The sequence below is a fragment of the Brassica napus genome, chromosome A5 (assembly GCF_020379485.1).
Source record: "Brassica napus cultivar Da-Ae chromosome A5, Da-Ae, whole genome shotgun sequence".
Classification (NCBI taxonomy): Eukaryota; Viridiplantae; Streptophyta; class Magnoliopsida; order Brassicales; family Brassicaceae; genus Brassica; species Brassica napus.
Genome location: NC_063438.1, coordinates 24,413,395 through 24,436,982, shown reverse-complemented (window position 1 = coordinate 24,436,982; position 23,588 = coordinate 24,413,395). Strand labels below are relative to the sequence as shown.

Sequence of the window (23,588 nt, the reverse complement as noted above, 5' to 3'; positions counted from 1 at the left end):
GATGCTTTCATCAACACAAGGTTCTTTAATTTTTTTTTGGCTAGAATGTAAATATCATCAAGATGAAGGTTTTAGGGTTACATAAACCTAATTTGTGGAAATCTTAGCAAAAAGAAAGAAAAAAACAATATTTACACTAGAGAAACTCAATGAAAAAGTCTCATCGAATCTAAAGTTGCATAAGGGCAACATTATCAGGGTCGTTAGCTTTAGTCCTTAGGGAGTAAAAGATTTAATTTAAATCAAAATTGTATCATATACGCTGGGACGCGTCCGTTTTGTCCTTAGCTAACATATTTTTTTTCTCCTTAGGTGATACGTGTCGGGAAGGGAATGGTTGAAGGGTTTTCGTTACGAAAAAATCGAATTGGGATCGAGATCGACATTAAAAAATGATTTGATTGAAAATATATGGACTAAATTTGGACATCTTCCAAACAATATGTAATTTATAAGTTTTTCTGAATTTAATAAAATGTTTGTTTCCTTTTAATTATGTTTTTAAATTTTGTTTTCTATTTTTTTTTAATTTGTTTTTGTTGTAATTTTCTTTTTCTTTCAATTTAATGTTAAACTTCTCTTTTATGTTTTATTTAAAATGTATCTTTTATATCTTATCACACATTAAAATAAATATTATAAAATATGCTAAGGACTTTTTTTTGTCTTACCAATAATCAACAAATTTACAAAAGTCCTTAGTATTTGTCCCTAACTAAAAAATAATAATAATTTATTCTAAGGACAAAATTGTGTAGAACCAATAATGTTGCTCTAAGAGAGTTGAATTTTCTTATGCAGATAAATATTTGGGATATTTCCGGGCCCGATATTTCCAAATATTTATTATTTAGTTTATCAGTTATTTAGATAATTATCTTTCTTATTTTAGGTTTTACGGTTTTATTATATATAGACATCTAGGCTTAACTTTGTATTCGGTTTATGATTTGATTAATAAAAGTTAAGAGATTTTTCTTTGTTCTTTGTTTTCGGTAGATCATTGATGATCTCAACGAATGTAAGAAGACATTGATCTTAGGTATTCTTATTCGCTTATTTATTCGCCTACAGCTAGTGTTTTGGTTTCTTAAATCAAAACTCGATTATGGAATCATGGCGAATTTGTTTCTTCAAAGTGAAGAAATCGTTTACATAGATTTTGTTGGCGATCCAATTTTCGATCTTTATGATGATTACAGTTGGATTCAATACGACAACAATGAATTCTATGGTCAAGAGCTTGACAAGTTGGGCGATGAAGTTACTCATTGGAATATTTTATTTCTCGTGTGAAAGAAGTAATGTGAAGGAAGACAACTCACGTTTTGGAAGTTGTGGAGACAGCTGGGCTTTTGTTAAAGAGATTTTTCTTTGTTCTTGTGTTATAAAGCTTCTGCTACATCATATGTCTTCTCGCACAAATGGTGTTGCGGATGTCCCTGTCGATGATGATGAACGTCGTATAGGTTGGGGCGAATCCGAGATGCACAGCTGAGTTGTGCTGTCTCCAAATGTTGTAGAGCAGTGATTGAGTGGCGAGCTTCTTCGATGTTGAAGGTGATGGAGTAGTGGAAGTCTGGTCCAAGACAGTAGCTCACTCCAAGTGATGGGGAGAGCCTGGTGACGGTCAAGCCTCGCAAAGATCAGCCTCCAGAGAGTTATGGCGTACGTGCAGGTGAGAAAGAGGTGGTCTCTGGACTCTTCGTAGCTGTTACATAAGCAGCAAGTAGTCTGAACGTTTAGGCCCCAAGAAGCCAAACGTACTTTAGTCGGGAGTCTGTTGAGATTTGCAAGCAACATGTTGAAAGCCTGACGGGGAATAGCGCCTGAAAACCTAAAGTCTGTTGTTATCTGCATAATTGGGAGTCTGTTGTTCGTTTATGTTGCCATAGAAATTCTCAGTTTCCCTGTTTTAAATTTTAGGGTTCGTCGTTAGTTTTGTTACATTGCGATTCTTAAGTATAAGTTCAAAATTTAATACATAACTCAACTGAACTGGGTAATTAATCTATTTTCTTAAAATGTATGATTTCTTGTATTATAATGTTATTCGATAGCAAATTAACAAATGAGTTGAAAGCAAAGTAAGACTTTATCTGCGATATTAACAGAGTTGAAGAAAGTATTCATTGTTAGATACAAAGGGACAAATATATACTGATAATAAATGTTTGACCAAAAATATGCTGATTAGAATTAAGTGTGTGTGATTATCGCTTTGATTCTTCGTTTGATTAAATTCGACTTCTGTACTGCAGTTATAAAAAGTTACATTCATGTACGATTTGTATGGATCACTGAATGTTAGTGTTTGTATTGGTAAGTGACTCTTGAGAGTTGACTTGTTGGCCTTGAGTTACTCGACCGTTTGGGACGTTTAACAACAACATTGGAAACTGTGAGCTTCGTGTTTCTCTTTTTGACCTCTCCCCTGTTTCTAAGTCTCTATAAAACATTTGAATGATCGAGATTTAGTATAAAAGTGCTGATATCAAGCTGGTAGATTCTACGTCATATACATCTCATCCAAAATCGGATGTAGTTAAAACCAGTGGAACATGTATAGAGCCGGCGAATGTTCTTTTTAACAAATTTAGATAAAAATTTCAATAATTTGGGAGTCTAAATTTTCTTTTTAACAAATTTAGGAGTTAATGAATATATAATTTTTTTCAAAATTCTTGGGGATCAAAGCGAATGTTTCGTTAGGTTTGGTCCAGGACCGGCCCTGAACACGTAAGACATGCAAAAAAAAACTGGCTCCTTGCAACTCGCTTTTTTTTGTACACATTTCAAAATTGATTGTCTAATGGTACGAAAGGAACGGGATACAACATGGTGAGAAGCCTAATACCCCTTCAGTGCTGATTAAAGAAATCGACAAACTTGTCAGAAATCGCATCTCAAGCATCTGAACGATAGCTTATCGAAAGTATACTACAACCACGAAGACATGGTTTTATCGAGCTGTCGATGATTCTCTGATTGAATCAGAATTTTAAATTTCTATGTTAAGCTCTAGTTCTATTAAATCAAACTTTCGGTTAGAGTTACAGATATTGTAAAAAAGTTTTTTTGAATAAATTTAACATTATTTCAAAAAAAAAAAGAAACTGCAAGTTATATTCTCGTGCTCTATTTTTTCTTCTTTGAATCACTAGTGTAACGTATGAAAAAAATGAGGTAGACCCAAGTTTTTTTTTTTTGCTAAAACGTTAATATCATGTAATATGAAAAAAGGATCTTACAAAGTTGTAATCCTAAAGACAACACTTCCAAGACAAAAAAAAGGAAAAACAAGGAAATATTAGAGGGAGTTTTACAGATTTCTAAAACAGAACTTAGTCAAACTTAAGCCAAGAAGACAAGAGAGTGTTGTATTTTCTCCTTCCTCTCCTTCCTAAGAGAATATTTCGCACCTCTCGATCAATAATCCTGAAGACCGTGTGCGGAGGGATAAGAACTTGGTTATGGAGGATATTATTTCTCTGAAGCCAGATATGGTAGAGAGTTGACCCAAGTTAATTTCGTTTCTGAGACAGGGCCTAATCCCACGGAACTTGAATCCGACCGAAGTGACACAAATGATGTTGTACTTCTACTGAGAAATTTACTAGATGTTCCTCTAACTGCAAAACCAAACAGATCCAGTCTTTGTCTTAGAAGTTCTCTAACGCAGAGTCATCATGTTTCTAGTGCCTACCAAATTCATGCATGAAACATGTTTTTCGGAAACTGCTCAATCGCTATAGAGATTATTGTGTCAAAGGACTGATCCAGCTAATGTTATGCCTAGTTAAACCATATCATGTAAACTAACCTGAAAGCAAAGCAAGATCTTATTTTTTATATAGACTTCAAATTAGAAAAGTAAAAGAAAATACTTATTTTACACAAGCACTCTACACATGTAAGATTGCAGTAGGGTTTTCTATGAAGAGGTTATACAGTTGATAGAACAGAAAGAGATGGCACTGCTCTTATTATTGAAAACCAGTTTATCTTGGCAGATAGAGTGACATGCATGACATATAGGCCGAGAAAGAGTACTGTTGGATGCAATCTCAATCTCAAAACCATTCAACTTGATCGTATGGCCAGGTTTCAGATACGGGTATTTTCCTATTGCACACTCAACGTGTACAACGGTGTCGCAGTCGAAGCAGCCGTAGAGATCTTGGTAATCCGGATAAGTAGGTTTGATTCTTAGTTCACAGACTTCACAAGCAAAGGGCTTCCATGGCCACATATTAATTGATATACCTAAAAATAGGGTAAGTGGATGAATGTCATAGTTGCATTTTACCAACACCGGCAGCGTTGCTTGTTCTGAATCCAAATAGAAACCGCATTCGTAACAACGTGCCCCACGGCCTAATAGAGTGAGAGGGTGTTGGTGGGCTCCATTGTATAATGGATCAGCAAGTGAAGCACACCTTGTATCCATTTTAAACTCACATTCCTCTTGGCAGCATCGATACATGAAACCACATGATTCTCGTTCACATTTAGAACATCTGAAGAACCCTTCTTTGATGTTCATCATGTCCACCTCTAGGGTTATTGGATGGCGGTGAAAAGGGTGTTCCATCTTCCGAGGTAGCCTTGCACACGTGTCGTGGAGTGCAAAATCACATTCTTTACAACCCAAGAAAGGACCGGAGCCAATGCCAAGGATGCATGCTTGGCATACTCGTTTGTTTTCTTCTTCTCCACCATTGACATATTGTCTCACTAAATCATGGTGATGACTAAAATGACGGATTGTTTTGCCATCTACCTCCTCCAACGATGAAAACGTAACATCTTCAGAGTTACTAATTTCTTCAGGTTCTCGCTCCACATCTTTGCCATCCCAAATCTTTTTATGCGTTGCACAATATGAGTGAAGTTTATAATCACACGTCTCGTCAGTACAAATATATCCTCCACTTCCGCAAACAAACGGGTCACCACATATTCGACAGTTCGTGTTGTAATCAGGAACTTGAAAAGTATGAAACAAGCGGTGTGAGTGACGAGTAAGCTTTATCACCTTTGGTAAAAACATACAATCTCTGTGGATAAAGAAGTTGCAGGGCAAACATCCGTACATATTTATCTCGTACATACCGTAGAAATTCATCTCTTTGTTAGCGACGACCATTCCGCAAGCAACACAGTTGAAAGAGTTCTTTTGGCGAATGAAGGTGAGCGTATGTTCATGTGTCGCTGGACGATCTATTGTCAGATTCTCCATCAAACTGGTTGAACATTCTTTGTGAAAACATAAATTGCATGGACGACAATACAAATGATTAGGCCGAGTAGAGATCCATTTCTCACAAATAACGCATTTCTTTGCACCAGCAAAGTCCGGATGTAGATCAGACTCAAGGAAATGTTTAGGATGAAAAGTGGTCATGCGATTTTCCATAGGGGTTTTTGTTACTTTTTTTTGGGTAAAAGTTTGTTTGTTTATTACTTTAGTCTTTATTTATTGACAACATTCGTTAGATTTATAGAGAACTAATCGTCGTTTTGTGGAAGGAAGGTATGGTTGGCTTTACGATATTTGCTTGGATTGCTAGAAAAGTTAAGTTTATGCCTTGCTTTATACAATGGGCTTTACACTATTGCGTGTTAGATTATTTGCGTTTCGAATAAATGATGCTTTCATCAATTGAAGGTTCTTTAACTTTTTCTAAACTGTCTTGTTATCTGCATAATTGGGAGTCTGTTGCTCGTTTGTGTTGCCATAGAAATTCTTAGTTTCCCTGTTTTGAATTTTAGGGTTCGTCGTTAGTTTTGTTACATTGCGACTCTGAAGTATAAGCAGAGCTGGGCCTGAGCACAAGCTCATCAAGCATTAGCTTGAAGGCGATGGTGTTAGAAATAATTTAGGGGCCAAATACATTAAATATCTGATAGTTCAGATGGTAAAATTTGGTTGTAAATAACCTAGGGTGCCGAGTTTGAATCTGTATATAGCAAAATCAAAGTGATTTTTTTTTAAAATAGTTGTTATAGGGCCAAATAAATTTTAATTGCTTCTGGGCCCACATATGTCAGGCCCGGTCCTGAGTATAAGTTTAAAATTTAATACATAACTCGACTGAACTGGGTAATTAATCTATTTTCTTAAAATGTATGATTTCTTACTTTCTATTATAATGTTATTCGATATTAAATTAACAAATGAGTTGAAAGCAAAGTAAGACTTTATCTGCCATATTAACAAAGTTGAAGAAAGTATTCATTTTTAGATACAAAGGGACAAATATGTACTGATAATAAATGTTTGACCAAAATATACTGATTAGAATTAAGTGTGTGTGATTATCGCTTTGATTCTTCGTTTGATTAAATTCGACTTCTGTACTGCAGTCTGCAGTTATAAAAAATTACATTCATGTATATTTGTATGGATCACTGAATGTTATTAGTGTTTGTGTTGGTAAGTGACTCTTGAGAGTTGACTTGTTGGCCTTGAGTTACTCGACCGTTTGGGACGTTTAACAACAACATCGGAAACTGTGAGCTTAGTGTTTCTCTTTTTGACCTCTCCCCTGTTTCTAAGTCCCTATAAAACATTCGAGATTTAGTATAAATGTGCTGATATCAAGCTGGTAGATAGTAGATTCTACGTCATATACATCTCATACAAAATCGGATGTAGTTACAACCAGTGGAACATGTAGACAAATGCAAAAGAAAAAAAACTGGCTCCTTGCAACTCGCATTTTCTCGTGCTCTATTTTTTTCTTCTTTAAATCACTTGTGTAAGGTATGAAAAAAAATGAGGTAGACCCAAGTTAATTTTGTTTATGAGACAGGGCCTAATCCCACGGAACTTGAACCCGACAGAAGTGACACAAATGATGTTGTACTTCTACTGAGAAATTTACTAGATGTTCTTATAACTGCAAAACCAAACAGATCCAGTCTTTGTCTAAGAAGATCTCTAACGCAGAGTCATCATGTTTCTAGTGCCTACCAAATTCATGCATGAAAAATGTTTTTCGGAAACTGCTCAATCGCTATAGAGATTATTGTGTCAAAGGACTGATCCAGCTAATGTTTTTTTTTTTTGAAAAACTGATCCAGCTAATGTTATGCCTAGCTAAACCATATCATGTAAACTTTGTCTCCAAAACTTATCACAATGCCCATGTGGCTTCAGTAGTGGCTCATTAATTAAACTAAATAATTCCCTGATCTTAGTTTCCGTAGTACCTTGTTGCTGCATTTAGTCTCCCAAACCTGTTCACATTTATGTCAACAATATTTTCAATGACTCTAAGCTAAGTCCAAGTACAGCTAGTTGTACTTGTCTCTGTACATTTTAGGATAAGGAGGAATCAGAATGTTTTTTTTTCTGAACTGAAGGAATCAGAATGTTATTATATTCAAAACTACATCTTCTATTTTTACATCATATTCTAAACGTAATCCATCTTGTTTACTTTGTAATCATGGATATTTCAGATTTACAAATTATATGCAGAGTAATATTGATTTTTTTTTGTTTTAAAATTAAGATTTAAAAATGGAATGTTAGGTGAGATTGAGAGATCAATGCATCTGAATTGCCTGATTTCCTCTAGGTAACAGGTAAGTTGGGACGATGACAGGTGAGCTATGAGATTACCAGAAATGGCTTATAATGTTTGAAACTTGCTTAACTTGTCATGAACCAATGAAAACACTCCACACAAAGACTCAGAACACAAGAATCACAAATAGTAAAGGAAATATATGGATAATAAAATCAGATGGAAAGAGACAGAAGATCAGATTTTTTTTCGATGGAAGGTATACATTGCATTGAATCTATGGCTCTATATTGAGGTTGCTGTTGTGCAAGCCAGCTTTGTACCATTATGGATACTAGATTCTTTTTCCGCGCTACGCGCGGATTATCTATTTTAAATTATTATAATAATATAATATTTTAATTAATTTTTTATTTAATTTATTGTTTTTTTCTTTTTCATGTCTCATTTTTCCAATATTAATTTAATAAGTTACTACTTTCGTAAGTTTTTTGGCTGTTCATTTTGTAAATATTTCGTAAATTATTTCAATAGCTTTATTGATGTTTATTTTTAATATTTTTACATAATTTAGAACTAATAAACAAAAAAAATGTCTACAACATTAAAGAAGATTAAGATAGTTTGGATTTTTTTTATTGTTGTGTTGTTAAATTTAAGTTTGGTCTTTTATACTTTGTCTAATTTTAATAATGATTCAAAATAGTTTAATTTGTATTGTTTTGTTTTTCTGAAGTCAAATAACATCAATAGTGGTGTTATAGCATTTTTTTGTTTCAATTATTGAAGAGAGTAATAATTTTCATCAAAAAAATTATATATTTAAATATATATATATATGTATGTATGATAAACCTAAAACAACATTTTAAAAAATACGGAAAGACTATAATACCTGGTGTGCCCAAGCTGACAAAAAAAAGATAGACCTCAACGTGATGTAATGCTAAGTTGATATAATAAAAATATGTATGTATATAAGAAATTGTATAAATGCTCAGTACCAAAGCTTTTTTCTCAATAGCAACAAAACTTTTGCATTACTACTTTATTGTTGCTTGGTTCAGGATTGGTTAACACTCACTACTCAGAAATCAGATTGGTCCACACATCTAGCTTCAAGACTTTAAGCTCATATCTTCATGATGTAACCAATGATCCATGTGAACAAAATATGTTCAATACGAACAAATTTCTAGTCTCCCTCAATCTTACAAAAAAATTCATTATAATATATGAACATTTTTATCATCAAAATAAAATTAAATGTAGTGGCCTTTCTGAGACCCTAGAAGTTGTGACAGGAGTGTAATAATAGAGAGTTAATGGTTAAGAAGCAAAGAGACCAAAACAGAGCACAACTTAGAAAAAAGTCTCCGGAGAAAAAAAAAAAAGAGTTTCGTGAATACGCAAGCAACACAAAGTTGCGTGAGACAGGGGCAAAGTGGAGCAAAGTGTTACCTAGAGAAGCATTAATACATGATCAATCTTAAAATACTCTTATACCAAAGAAAGCTAGTCTTAAAAATACTCGTTAAACTAAATACTTAAAACATGATTAGTGATCTAGCAAAAGCAAACGATCCTTCTTTCTAAGTTTTCTTGTCGTAGAAGTAAACTAACTACTCCTCTTCTTGATCTGCCATCTTCTTCTTCTCTTCTTGATCTGCCTTCTTTTTCTTCTTCTCTTCTTGATCTGCCTTCTTCTTCTTCATCTTCTTCTTCCTCCTACCTTCCAGCTCTGCTTTCTTCTTAACCGCTTCCTCAGCTAACTTCCTCGAGTTCTCCCTCTCTTCCTCCAAAGACTTAACCAAACGCTTAAGACATACCTCTGCATCTTCTTCATCAGACTTAGGTATCAGATTCTCAGCAACATCAGCAGGAGACATATCTATCTCCTCCACCAACCTCTCAATCTCTCCACACAACTCATGCCACTCATTCTCCAAGTAGTTCTTAGCCAAAACCTTAAAAGCCTCAAACCTACAATAACCCATCTCAATATGATTATCCATCCTTCCTCTCCTTATCAACGCCGGATCAAGTTTTCCACAAAGTTGGTAGTAAACACCATAATCTTCTCATTACTACAAGCTGACCATAACCCATCAATAGCGTTCAGTAGCCCTGACAATGTAACCCTACTCCGTTCTCTCTCTTCATAAAAAGCCTTCTCAGATGATGCTTTCTTCTTCTTATCCTCTTCATCTTCTTCTTCTTGATCCTCCTCTTCTTTCTTCTTCCTCTTCTGTCCGGTGACACAAAGGGAACAACCAGTGTCTTCAATCACAATAATAGACTTGCCTTTAGTATCAAGCAACAGCTTCTTTAACTTGGAGTTATCCTTGACGGTAGTTAGCTCAAGATCATACACATCATACTCCAAGAAGTTAGCTATTGCAGATATCATCGTCGACTTACCAGTCCCGGGAGGACCAAACAAGAGATAGCCTCTCTTCCAAGGCTTCCCAACCTTCTTGTAATAATCTCTCCCTTTGCTAAACTTAACCAGCTCCTACTTGATCCCTTCTTTCTTCTCCGGATCCATAGCAAAGTATCAAACGTAGCTGGATGATGAAAAGGAACACTACACCATTTGCCTTCCTTAAAAGACCAATCGTAACTCTTGTTGTTAGTGTAAAGCTTCCTCTCTCGGTTCTTGAACTCAAACTTTCTCCCTTCTCTCAAAACGTAATCAAGATATCTCTCAGTGATCACCTCTCTGTGCTTCGTATGGAAGCTGAGAGTGAAGTACCTTGTCTCCTCAGAACCTGAGCTCGTGTTGGATTGATCCTCACGCTGGCTCACATTCGAAGACCATGTCACCTTCACACCGTTAAACACATCTTCAACAGCTTCGTGATCGTCCAAACTAAGCACCAGAGATTTTCCGCCTCTAATTTCGTTAGCCATTAGTCTACTTGCACGAGCCGTTGACTTGGAGGACAAGTAATTTCGTATGGAGTTGTAAGCTTCGCTCTTCTTGAGACCTGTGTACTCGTTGAACTTGATGTGAACAGAAGTAGAAAACCCATCCCATCAACTTGTAAACGTATTTCTCAATCAGGACTCGGACGTGGTAAGGGAAAAACTGATTGTACATCGCCCATAAGAACATAAGGCTTGTCATGGTCGAGCCTGTGAACCCCCAAACTCCTCCTGTCTCAAGCATCTTTGTGTGTTCAAGAAACTCACCATGCATCTGATCAACAAACAAAATATTTATGAAAAGAGAGAACATGCATCTTACAGGCCAAGCAATTTTAATTACAAAAATAACCATTACCACAGAAAGACGAATATCTTCTCAAATGCAACCTTTAGGAGTTTTATGCCTAGCTCTCGCTTAGATAAAAGTGGATAGCAGCTTTACTAAAAAGGATATAAGAAGTGACGGGAATGCAGCATCAGAATACCTTATTGGAGCTATATAAGCTATGGATCACCGGCTGAGATATGTTCTGCCAAGAATCGTGATCATCGGACTGGAGTTAGAGAAGTAGTTCCGAGAGACATGAGAAAGATATATAAGGTGAATCTGGTGGAATTGAAGCGTTAAGATGCCATTGGAGTATTATAGTAATGATGCTTTGATGAATAGGAGTGGTGGAGAAGCCATTACACCGAGGAATCAGAACGTCTGAAGTTAGGGCTTGTTGGTTAGGAAGAGGAAGAGCAAGAGACATGTCGCCTTAGTATATAGAAGAAACTTCATAGTTTTGATGGGCTTCCTACATGGCTCAAAATAATGACATATTGAATTATAGAGTTTGATTAAGCTCGAAGTTGGATTTGTTCGTGGTATTTAGAAGAAGAGATTTAGATATGACGTGGCAAAATTTTAGAACAAAATAATGACATATTGAATTATAGAGTTTGATTAAGCTCGAAGTTGGATTTGTTCGTGGTATTTGGAAGAAGAGATTTAGATATGACGTGGCAAAATTTTAGAACTTAATTGGTTGATTTAATTTGCTGAGGTGGACACTCTAAATGTTGAGCATATCCCCCTTTTATTATTGTTTTAATTACAAAAATAACCATTACCACAGAAAGACGAATATCTTCTCAAATGCAACCTTTAGGAGTTTTATGCCTAGCTCTCGCTTACATAAAAGTGGATAGCAGCTTTACTAAAAAGGATATAAGAAGTGACGGGAATGCAGCATCAGAATACCTTATTGGAGCTATATAAGCTATGGATCACCGGCTGAGATATGTTCTGCCAAGAATCGTGATCATCGGACTGGAGTTAGAGAAGTAGTTCCGAGAGACATGAGAAAGATATATAAGGTGAATCTGGTGGAATTGAAGCGTTAAGATGCCATTGGAGTATTATAGTAATGATGCTTTGATGAATAGGAGTGGTGGAGAAGCCATTACACCGAGGAATCAGAACGTCTGAAGTTAGGGCTTGTTGGTTAGGAAGAGGAAGAGCAAGAGACATGTCGCCTTAGTATATAGAAGAAACTTCATAGTTTTGATGGGCTTCCTACATGGCTCAAAATAATGACATATTGAATTATAGAGTTTGATTAAGCCCGAAGTTGGATTTGTTCGTGGTATTTAGAAGAAGAGATTTAGATATGACGTGGCAAAATTTTAGAACAAAATAATGACATATTGAATTATAGAGTTTGATTAAGCTCGAAGTTGGATTTGTTCGTGGTATTTGGAAGAAGAGATTTAGATATGACGTGGCAAAATTTTAGAACTTAATTGGTTGATTTAATTTGCTGAGGTGGACACTCTAAATGTTGAGCATATCCCCCTTTTATTATTGTTTTAATTACAAAATAACCATTACCACAGAAAGACGAATATCTTCTCAAATGCAACCTTTAGGAGTTTTTTGCCTAGCTCTCGCTTACATAAAAGTGGATAGCAGCTTTACTAAAAAGGATATAAGAAGTGACGGGAATGCAGCATCAGAATACCTTATTGGAGCTATATAAGCTATGGATCACCGGCTGAGATATGTTCTGCCAAGAATCGTGATCATCGGACTGGAGTTAGAGAAGTAGTTCCGAGAGACATGAGAAAGATATATAAGGTGAATCTGGTGGAATTGAAGCGTTAAGATGCCATTGGAGTATTATAGTAATGATGCTTTGATGAATAGGAGTGGTGGAGAAGCCATTACACCGAGGAATCAGAACGTCTGAAGTTAGGGCTTGTTGGTTAGGAAGAGGAAGAGCAAGAGACATGTCGCCTTAGTATATAGAAGAAACTTCATAGTTTTGATGGGCTTCCTACATGGCTCAAAATAATGACATATTGAATTATAGAGTTTGATTAAGCTCGAAGTTGGATTTGTTCGTGGTATTTAGAAGAAGAGATTTAGATATGACGTGGCAAAATTTTAGAACAAAATAATGACATATTGAATTATAGAGTTTGATTAAGCTCGAAGTTGGATTTGTTCGTGGTATTTGGAAGAAGAGATTTAGATATGACGTGGCAAAATTTTAGAACTTAATTGGTTGATTTAATTTGCTGAGGTGGACACTCTAAATGTTGAGCATATCCCCCTTTTATTATTGTTTGATGTGTCGCTTAATTGCAGTTTCTTATGGCTTTGACTTGAAAATCTTTTTTGGGTTTATTTATTTATTTTCATATTTTCTTAGTTTGTAAAATTGTTATGGGTTACTCACAAATACAAGCACACATTGATCAATTGGTTGTTTTTCTTGTGAATCTGATGATTTCCCTTGATTATATTATACATACTAGTGGCATTCCGGCGCTACGCGCCGGGTTCAGCGCCGGGTTCGTATGTTTTAGTTTCTAATGAATTTAAATTTTTTTTTGATTCATATGATAATTGATTAGTGATAGTAGTGTATTAGTTTGTTTTGAAATATGTTAAAGAGGATGTGTTTGTTTTGTGATTATGTTGTATGACTTTGATATTTGTGTTATTCACATGGAAAATTTTCATGTTTACCATTTTTTTGATATAATTATTCATGTTTACCACTACTAAAGATACATCTTGAAAAATATGTTCTTTATTAAGAGTCAAAAGACTCTTGTACATTTATTTTCTCTATATATAATAAATAAATAAATAAATTTATGTTTCAAATTATACTTTTGAAATTCGAACTTATTTTTTTGAATTTTTGAAAACTGAAATGATTTTTGAAACTATTTTCTAAAAGTTTTTTATATTATTTAAGTATTTATTTATATATTTATTAGAATCCTAAAATTCACACTCCAAAAACTCTACCCCATCCGTCAACTAAAAACTCCAAGTCTAGATTAGTTAACTCTATGGTTATAAATGTCTTTTTTTCCTTTTTAAAAATGAAGGTAAAAATAATTAGTGTAAATATGAAAAGTGGCATTATGAATGTGGTGTATTTGACAATTTTCCTATTCACATTGTATTTCGTTTTGCTGATATTGTGTTTTTTAAATTTCATTTTTAGTTTTGATGTGTTACAATTATTTCTATATTTATTTGGTTTGTTTTAAACTTTCTGCAACAATTTGTTCTCAAATTATCTCATTTTAACTACTGTAATTCATTAATATTGCATTGTTTATTCTTGAAATTTATACATTTTAGGTTATATTATGGTATTGGCCTTTATTATGTATTTTTATCTAATTTTAAATTTTATTTGTTATTTTGCTAATTTATAAAAAGAAATAGGTAGGGGTGGAAATACTCTAAATGTATAAAATTATTTATAGTTAATACCAATATTTTATAAATAAAAATATACATTAAATTTGAAATTAATTTTCTTTTAATTATTATGAGGGTCGATATATTGATATTAATTCTCTATTTATCTTTATATATATGATTTTGTATGTCTTGACATAATCTTTGTCCTAACTTTCATCAATTCTGGTATCTTAAGCTTCACATGAAAATGTAGTAATTTTCTGAAAACCATTTTTCTACCTGGCATTTAGTCACTATAATCGCTGATTTGTCGTCATGATTTTTATTTAAGAAATGGGAGTCTGAGTGTTCAAAGAAACCGTATAATACCAATAAGTAATGAGACGATTAGCTTGATATTTATTCGGGTGACTAAGGCCGGTTGATGAACTGAGAGAAATCTCATGTGTATGGGATCCTGAGATAAGGTCTCATTAGTGCTCCTGAGATTATAACTCCTTCCAATTCAATAATAATACACTACTTGTGCTCTATCAATAGCTTGGTGTGTTTTGATCTGTTCCAAATGTTAATTATGGAAGAACATGAATGGCTCTGAAATCTGTAGGCAACTCTGAGACATGATTACACAAAAAGAGCAAAGAGCACTCCGCAGGTATTGATACAGAAACCATAATATATTAACACTTGACAGTGTCAAATACACGTTGATATGTCTGTGGGATACTACCAGAGTTTCTTTCACCAACCTGCTTTAAGAGAAGGAAACAAAATAAGAAGAAGAAAAAAAAAGCATTGCTCTAACATGAAACCTAGTGAGTAAGAATAATAACAGTTTCTCCAATTCAAAATGAGCTCTCAGATCCAACCATTGCTCCCTTGCTCTACCACAGTATAGCTTCTCCACAATTTTAATCCTACAACTTCTTAACTGTACAACAACAACAACAATGCACAATTCAAGTTTTCAGTAACTCGATTGAGTAGATGCTCATAGATATGGTTCCAAATCAACAATCTGAAACCTCAAAAGCTTAAAGTTTCAATCTTTATAAGTACATTAATAAATGTAAGTTTTACCATATACTCACAATTGCTTAGTAGAAACAGAGACCAATCCAGTTTAAGTTTTTTTTTACCTGAAGCAGCAGATCTACGTTTGGCAAGCTTGGATCTTTCAAGCTCCATCTGCATATCCATCAACATGTTCATTCGTTGCAACTCAATCTCCTTAGCAGCTTCCATCCTCTGTTTCTCCAACTCAACCATCATCCTCTGCTTCGCACCTTCGATCCTCTCGTACACCTCTCCCAACTTCAGAATCACTCTCGCAAGCTCCCTACACGACGACCCTTCACCTCCAGTCGGATATACCTCATCCACTCCACTCTTCTTCCTCACCACAAACCCCCAATCACAGACGTCATCGTCCTCATCCTCATCATCATCGTCCAAAGAGCTCCCACTCGATTTAGATCCGGCCGCATTCTTCAATGCTGGTTTCAAAATTTAAACACAAATCTGAATCTCATCAACCAAAAAAATGTCGACAACCAAAGGTATGATTAATTGCAATAAATAACATCATACGGAATCAATAGAAGTCGATCCAATAGTATGGGGCCGGGACGAAGAGTGAACGAATCAGCCATAAATAGAGTTGATGCTTGACAGAGAGTGATCTTCGAGATTTCGCAGTGGTGTGGCTGTTCAACGCAGGCAACGAACCCATTTATAAGCGGAGCTACGGTGGAGGATGCTAATTCCACTTTAATGCGAGAGAGTAGAAGTAGTGATGGAGAACTCGTAAATGCTTAGATTAATGGATAAATTGGTATTTACAATAAAGAAGACATTTAAAGAGCATAAATGATTGATAGGAGCTTGCAGTAACGGGGTTGAAGACGACGTGGAAGAGACGGGAAGATGAACTCTGGATGCTTCAGACAAAGTTAGAGCTAGGCAAGATTGGACTTGATATGAGCCGTACGTAAATGTAGGGACAGCCCAAAAGGAAGTCCAGTTTCGAGCTTTATTCTTCGGAAGCAGTAGTGACATGGCAAAAATGTTATCTCTCATTGGCTGATTATTTTTGGTGACGTGGCAGCCTCACCATTGAGTATATAGGGCTTTTAGTATAGTATAGATTCTTATTTTAATCAATCTCGAATTGTTGCAGCTGAAAGGTTTTTCCGTTATATTGTAATGAAACTATTGTAGTCTAATATCTATATAGCTAATGTAAATAACGGTAAACTGAAGGTATGAGGATATTTAACATTTTTCTTCACAATGATATAGAGCTATCTGAAAAGAAACTCAAGAAGTTGATTAAATATCTTTTTATTTACATGTGCATTTGCTACAGTCTCAAAATTCTAATAGTATAATAGCCAGACCATAATATGAATATAAAATTCATACAACTACTAAACATGTTTTACCTAATCTGCATGATTGTTATCGATTAGCTGTAGTACTGTTTATATGTGGGTCCTTAAACAAATCAAGTCTCTTAATTGATTTTTGGATGCAGATCATCTTCTTCTAGATCTGATCACCTTATGGTTTTTGAACTGAAAGGCATGTAATATGCATGGTCATACCTATCCTAACTAAGATGTTCCACTGATTTATAATTTATGATTATCCAATAATTACATAATAATATGTACGATTTGGATTTCAATAGTATAAATAACTACGTGGTTGGTCTGGTGATCATCATCATAAGCAATACCAATGTCTTGATGTCTTCGTGGCTTGATTATTTTCGGTAGCCAGAAAAAAGGACCCGTCCATGTAAGCTAATAATTCAAAAGACCAACATTACTTTAACTTTTTAAATGGTTCATTTTCGGTGTTTCAAAAAAAAAAAAAAAAATGGTTCATTTTCGCTTTTTATTTAAATCAGCTTAGTTGACTTGACCATAATTTTCTTGGGTGACACTTAATGTTTTGACTACATATACCAGTAATCAAACTTGTTTTATGAATATTTTTCTTAGATCAACTTGCGGTTCAAGTTCTCTAACATGAAGTGATTGACCCCCTCTCCCCATCAAAATGTTAAAAAGTCTTGATGTTATCACCCCTTTGACTGAGACCTTAAAATCCCATGACTTGCATAGCAATTCTCTAGCTTCTTACTAGTTTTTATTTTAAATAGGTTTTATGGGTAGTAAATAACATGTGTATCATGTTACATTGTCAGTTAATTTGTGCAATCCTATTACTTAGTGATAATAAATAATAATAGTATTTGTTATTGTTTAGATCACATACAATTGACTAATAGATGTATTAGGCCGTTAGACAAAGCTTCAAAATGACTGTAAGAGATAACTTACAAAGCTGAATCTCTAGATGTCGATGATACAAATTCACGTATTCATAACTATATACTACTTATCATGTATTTGGCAACAACAACAAAAAGGTATCTTGATATAACATATGGTTTCCAAAGCAGTTAAACTAGATATACTTAATACTATATGACCTATGGAACATTCATTAATTAGGATATAACCATAAGTTTTGGTCCTAATGCTGAAAGGGACGTCCCTGATATAACTGATGATGACAATATTTATTTTGTCTTACTTACCTGTGTTATGTTCTTCCACCTCAACACAATAATATGTAGTTCTATGCTTTCATTTAATTCATTTTTCTTTTGTTTTCACTTAGTCCGATATTCAATTATTGCCAGGAAAAAAAATTGAATAAATATTTTTGTAAAAAAAAATAACGTATTAATTATAGATAGTAATGGTTGTTGCCTTGTTGACGTTTTACATCAATTACAAAAAAAATATTACAAACCATTTCAAACTTTCTAAAATGTTCCCGACGACAAAGATAAATAAAAAAATATTTTTAAAAATTTAAAACTGAAATATTATTTTATTTTATATTCACTAACAGTATCATAACTTATATTATTTAAAAAAATAAACCAAAAATATTAATTTGAGACATTAATATATAAACATATATATATATATGTATAAACCAAACAAAATATTTTTTACAATGTAAATATAACCTTCGTAAATATTTAATCAGTCATAAATATCTTATATTTAATCAGTCATATATCTTATATTAATCCTACAAATAACTTAAAACTTATGATATGTATAAATCTCTGCAACTGCACATGCAACCATCTAATCTATTAAAACAGGAGTACATTTTGTACTTAGCCCTGAGTTTTCCTCAATAATTACCATTGAATGCCATTGAATGAATATTTTCATTTTTTAAGTCAACTAAAATCAGAATAAAACAACCGTTAAGTACAAACTTATTGCACACATTAATTTCGTGGAGATTAATAACTATATTGCCATATCATTAGTTTAATTTTAAAATATCTAACAAGATTTTAGGAATGCATGTTGCAAGGAATATCACAGATATACCGTATCTATAATCTCTCCATATCTGACAATTAAATTCAAAAATAAAAGTTAACCTACCTATTTTCGACATGTCAATATATATAATTATTTTAATTACTTCCCATTCATATTCTGAAATCACAAAATAATGTACGCTTGCTAAAAGTCTTACACCTTAATACGTTAAATCCTACAAGACTGGATGGAGTACACATGAAGCTACTTCATTCGTGAAATCAGAACACCAGTTGTGGGGGAGAGTCTCTTGAGTGCATTCTTGGAGATGAAACAGTTAAGTGTTACCCCCTCTATATATTTTTTGTGATTAACGTCATGACTCATGAGTCTATTGTAACACTAGATATTATAAACGTTAGTTTGATATATTTAGGAAAATATCATGAAAAGAAAACGAAAGCATGGGAAAGGTGGAAAAAATATTGAGAATGAGATTTTAAAGTTTTTTTGGGTAAAAACAAAATATCAATTCACAGTAATATTAACATTACTGATGAACACTGCCTTGATCAGCAAGGAAATCTACCTGTTCCAAGTGATTGTGCTTTCAAGCTCTATTTTGAATAGGGTTTTTGATTGTCTTGATAAAAACCCAGCTACCACCTTTATGGGTTCTTTAGAACCACAAATCACAAACACACAAAAAATCCAAGAATCAAAACCAAATGCAAGCTAGGTATGTGTGTTTTTAATGTCAAAATATTGAAAATGGCTTTTTCAACTTTATGAAGAAACTTTTCATTAATTAATATGGTACGTTAATGTAATCAAATTATTACTAGGTGAGGATTTGAAATCAAACTAATCTCTTTGTGACTTTAATTAAGTGACTTTTCATATATGTTTTTATAAAAATAAATATGTTTCTGTTTTTTTTTTCCAGAAAAAACAATATATGGGCTTGGGTATATTATATAACGATCCACATTGTAAATTATGATGTACCAAATTTTTAATCATAACAAGTCACTTAATTAAATTAGGCTTGATAAATTAAATTATCAACAAGCTGTACTTACTTTTGAATTTTTTTTGGTAACTTGGTTTTTACTATTTTATTTATGTTTCTGTCTAAATAATGTATTTTTTTTAAGAAATCTATATTTCAAATTTGAACTTTATATTCAACTTTACATCAAAATACTTATAGTATAATTAAAAAAACTCACAAGTATAATTAAAACTCTAATATTTGACACTTTAATGTTTATTTTACCAAATAAAATGAATATGAGCATAATAAAAAAACAATCTCATAGTTTATAAATGGAGGTTAAACACATTGAACAAGATACATCAACGTCAAAACCTAATAACCTATGAATCTATAACAAGAATTTAAACAATTAAGTTCATGGCATTGTCAAAAATAAAACATATAATTATGAAAAAATAAACTTTTTACTATTTTATTTATGTTTATGTCTAAATAATGTATTTTTTTTAAAAAAAATCTCTACTTCAAATTTGAACTATGTATTCAACTTTACATGAAAATATTTATAGTATAATTAAATAAAAACTCACAAGTATAATTAAAACTCTAATATTTGACACTTTAATGTTTATTTTACCAAATAAAATGAATATAAGCACAATGAAAAAATAATCTCATAGTTTATAAATGGAAGTTAAACACATTGAACAAGACACACCAATGTCAAAACTTAATAACCTATGAATCGATAACAAGAATTTAAACAATTAAATTTATAGCATTGTCAAAAATTAAAAACATATAATTATGAAAAACAAAACCCGCGCGGACGTGCGGGTCAAAGGCTAGTTACCTTTAAACCAGTCATGTCCTAATTGGCCTTTTGAGTTTACTCCTTGGCCTTTATTCTTCTACTCTACTCTACCGTCTAATAAATGAAGCAATGGAAAAAAAAAAGTTATGATCACAAAAGAGCAAGCCGAGACTGTAGACGAGTTTTTTGAACGAGTCAGTCAACACGAGACTATGAATCCAGAAAAGGTCAACAAAGCAAAAAGTGGCCGTACTCCCTCTCTCGGGAAAAGTTGAGCAATAATAGAGTACGAGACGGTGCACCGAAACGTAGGGTGGTTCTCTTCACTCCTACTTGTCGTCGCGTCGGTGCACTTTTCTCTTTCACTGAAACCAACCCCGCGTCCTCCTCGTTCGACTAAACTTGATTGGACGATTTTATCCTTTAAGAGAATCCTCGCTGGCATTGTTTAATTCGTCCTTGTGATTTCCAGCTAGCCTTTGGCTGTTACGCTATCCCACTCTCATCCTTTGACTTTTTTTTTTACTACTACGTAATCATTTACAAACTATTTATTCACCCTAGAATTTATCTTTGATTATCAACGATGTTTAGCTTTTAATCTATACTAGATTTACTAGCTGTCGTTCGTAGTTTTAGTGGACTTTTTCGTAAGTTTTTTACTTAGTAAAATGATTTTCTTTCATTAATAGGAAGTTCAGCCAACTTGTACGTGTATTACAAGTTGGGTATTATTACTACTAATAAAGACATAATCATTGAATGCATTTAATTGGAGGACCAAGAAAAATTTGCAGGAACCAAGTATAATTAAATCAAATCAATCGTATTTTAAACGATTATAGTATTCCTCCATCCTTAAATTAAATACATCAAGCTGCCTATAATTACCATTTCACAGATCGAAAGATTCTTGCAGACATTAAAAAGTGACAAATTTGAATACTGTCAGAAGGATACGGTTGTCTCCATGTTAGGTACGGTGTGGTACTTGAAAACAGATACGAGCCTCGTGGTTCGATGTGAACTCTCCTCCTGGCGAGCTTACAGATATCTTATGTACGGTCTAATTAAGATTACGTCAAAGTATGCCATTTTCTAATACTATATTGTAAGAATATATAATTGAAAAAAGTTTCATTATATGCTAAGAACAAAATCTAAGATGCTTGGTTTTAATGATTTCGTGAGCAATTTAAGGTCTAAATAAAGAGAACTAAATCCAAGTTAACGATTTCGTGATTCAGAAATTATATTATTTTGTTGTTATTGTTTTTTTTTAATAAAGCGATATTCATGTGGATTAGATTTATAAACAGAAAACACACGCCATATACAATATGAAACTCAACAGTACTCTAGTTAAGAATAAAATAAGTTTGTGAATTTCTGCGAAAATATAAATGAAAAATTATGAACGAAACAACTGCTTTTTTAAGAAAAACAAAACAAAAACTGCATCATTAATGAATGCAGTTAATCAATCTTTTATTAATGAATCCGTACGTACCGAGCCAAGTAATAACCACATCATTTACTCGTTGAGATCTGAGCCAACAGTTGTATTCACTTATATTAGTATATTTCAAAGTATCTACTACATTGTGAACTAGTCAAAATCCATAACAATACAATCAGAGCCGTGCTTACAGCTTAATGAAAAAGACATTTGCCTAGGGCCCCCGAATTTTGTAAAATTTTAAGAGCCCTTAATTACAAAAAAAAAAAAATACATGGTAGTTAATGTATTCTTTTAGTTAGATTTTTATTTCTATTTGATTTTAAATTCGACTTCTGTTTTAAAAAAAACTAATTTATGATCAATTTTACTTTTATGTAAAACTATAAAGATTCTACTTATAATTAACTATACATATTTTATCTTTGTATATGTTATGAGTTAGATTTATTTTAAATATTTATAGAATTTGATTCACAAATTATAATATTTTGAATATACAGTTTATTGTATTTAATTTAAACGCTAAGATTTAGCTTTTTAACAGCGATCAACATTTCAATTCCAAATTTGTATTTTTGTTTTTATATTACTAATTCCTACTTTTGATCATTATTTTATTTTTTAGTTTATAAAAGTATGGTGCAGAAAATTTAGAAAATGTTTAGGTAATAAATCAAATTTTTTTAGTGTTATGTTTATATGTTTTTTTTAAAAAAAAAATTATATAATTCAAATTTAAATAGAACTATTTTCAAAAAAAGATATCATGTAAAAAAAAATTTAACTCGCCTCGGGTCTCCAAAAACCTTCGCACGGCACTGAATACAGTTTTTATCCTAAGTTATAGTTTTACATTTTCTTGTTGTCTAAAGACATGGAAAAGGAAAACTAACCGTGTGTTTCTGAAATAAAAAGATGTGTGATTATTTGGTTTTCTTAAGCAGTTCTTAGTCGTAGTTTTTTTTTTTTTTCTTAGCCGTAGTATCAAACCAAAAACAACGCTTCCAGCTCTAATTATTTACTCTACTCAAATATGCATTACCAATCAAACTCGTAATAGCACTAATACTTTTGAGATAGTTTAGTTGGCATATCCATATGCGCGCATGTGCACGGATACGGTGGCTTTATGCTACGTTTCCACCAATGTTTGAAATGGTGACCCGGTTATATATGTAGTTTACCACATTAATTCACTTGTATATACATTACTTTGTACAGTCATCTTAATTCAAGGGGGAGACAACCATTTTTTATATTTGTACGTTTCTCATTTTATTTCAATGGTGATATATATAGTATGAATGTACGTACTATCTCACACCGTACTTACGATGTGTCAAGTTACGCGTGTATATATGATGTGACCTCATGTTCATACTCACTAATTTATATTCACCGTATCAGTTTTGTAATACATGTTAATTTATATAATATATAAGACCATGATTAATGGAGTTTCCTAAAGATAGTGTTCTTAGCGTAATCTAAGAACCGATTCTTAATTTTAATTAAAAAAAATTAAGAACCAATTCTTAAATATTACGCTAAAAACTCCATCCCTAAGAACTTCCATTAATCATGCTATAAGAATATCGAATTAAGATCTCATATTGCTTTTCAGGCCGTTTTCCAACTGCTTTTAAACACAACAAGTGTTTTATTAATAATTAATTATGAAATTACATATTTGTGTAAACCGGTTTATTCTGCTTGTTCTAAGTTCTACCTATATTTCTACCTTCGCGTCCTTTCACTTTTTGG

The 23,588-nt window shown here is 33.0% G+C and overlaps 2 protein-coding genes and 1 pseudogene across 2 annotated transcripts; all 3 read right to left on the bottom strand.

Moving 5' to 3' along the window:
- Positions 1-3,792: 3,792 nt before the first annotated feature.
- On the bottom strand, positions 3,793-7,813 carry LOC106345397. Its single transcript, XM_048779884.1, has one exon. It carries the CDS (start codon positions 5,417-5,419, stop codon positions 3,935-3,937), a length of 1,485 nt encoding a protein of 494 aa, XP_048635841.1. The 5' UTR covers positions 5,420-7,813; the 3' UTR covers positions 3,793-3,934.
- Position 7,814: 1 nt separating this feature from the next.
- On the bottom strand, positions 7,815-21,922 carry LOC125609065 (annotated as a pseudogene).
- On the bottom strand, positions 15,102-15,916 carry LOC125608695 (trihelix transcription factor ASIL2-like). Its single transcript, XM_048779144.1, has 3 exons — positions 15,913-15,916; positions 15,324-15,680; positions 15,102-15,115 (listed from the first exon to the last, which is right to left on the bottom strand). Exons 1-3 carry the CDS (start codon positions 15,914-15,916, stop codon positions 15,102-15,104), a joined length of 375 nt encoding a protein of 124 aa, XP_048635101.1.
- Positions 21,923-23,588: the final 1,666 nt, after the last annotated feature.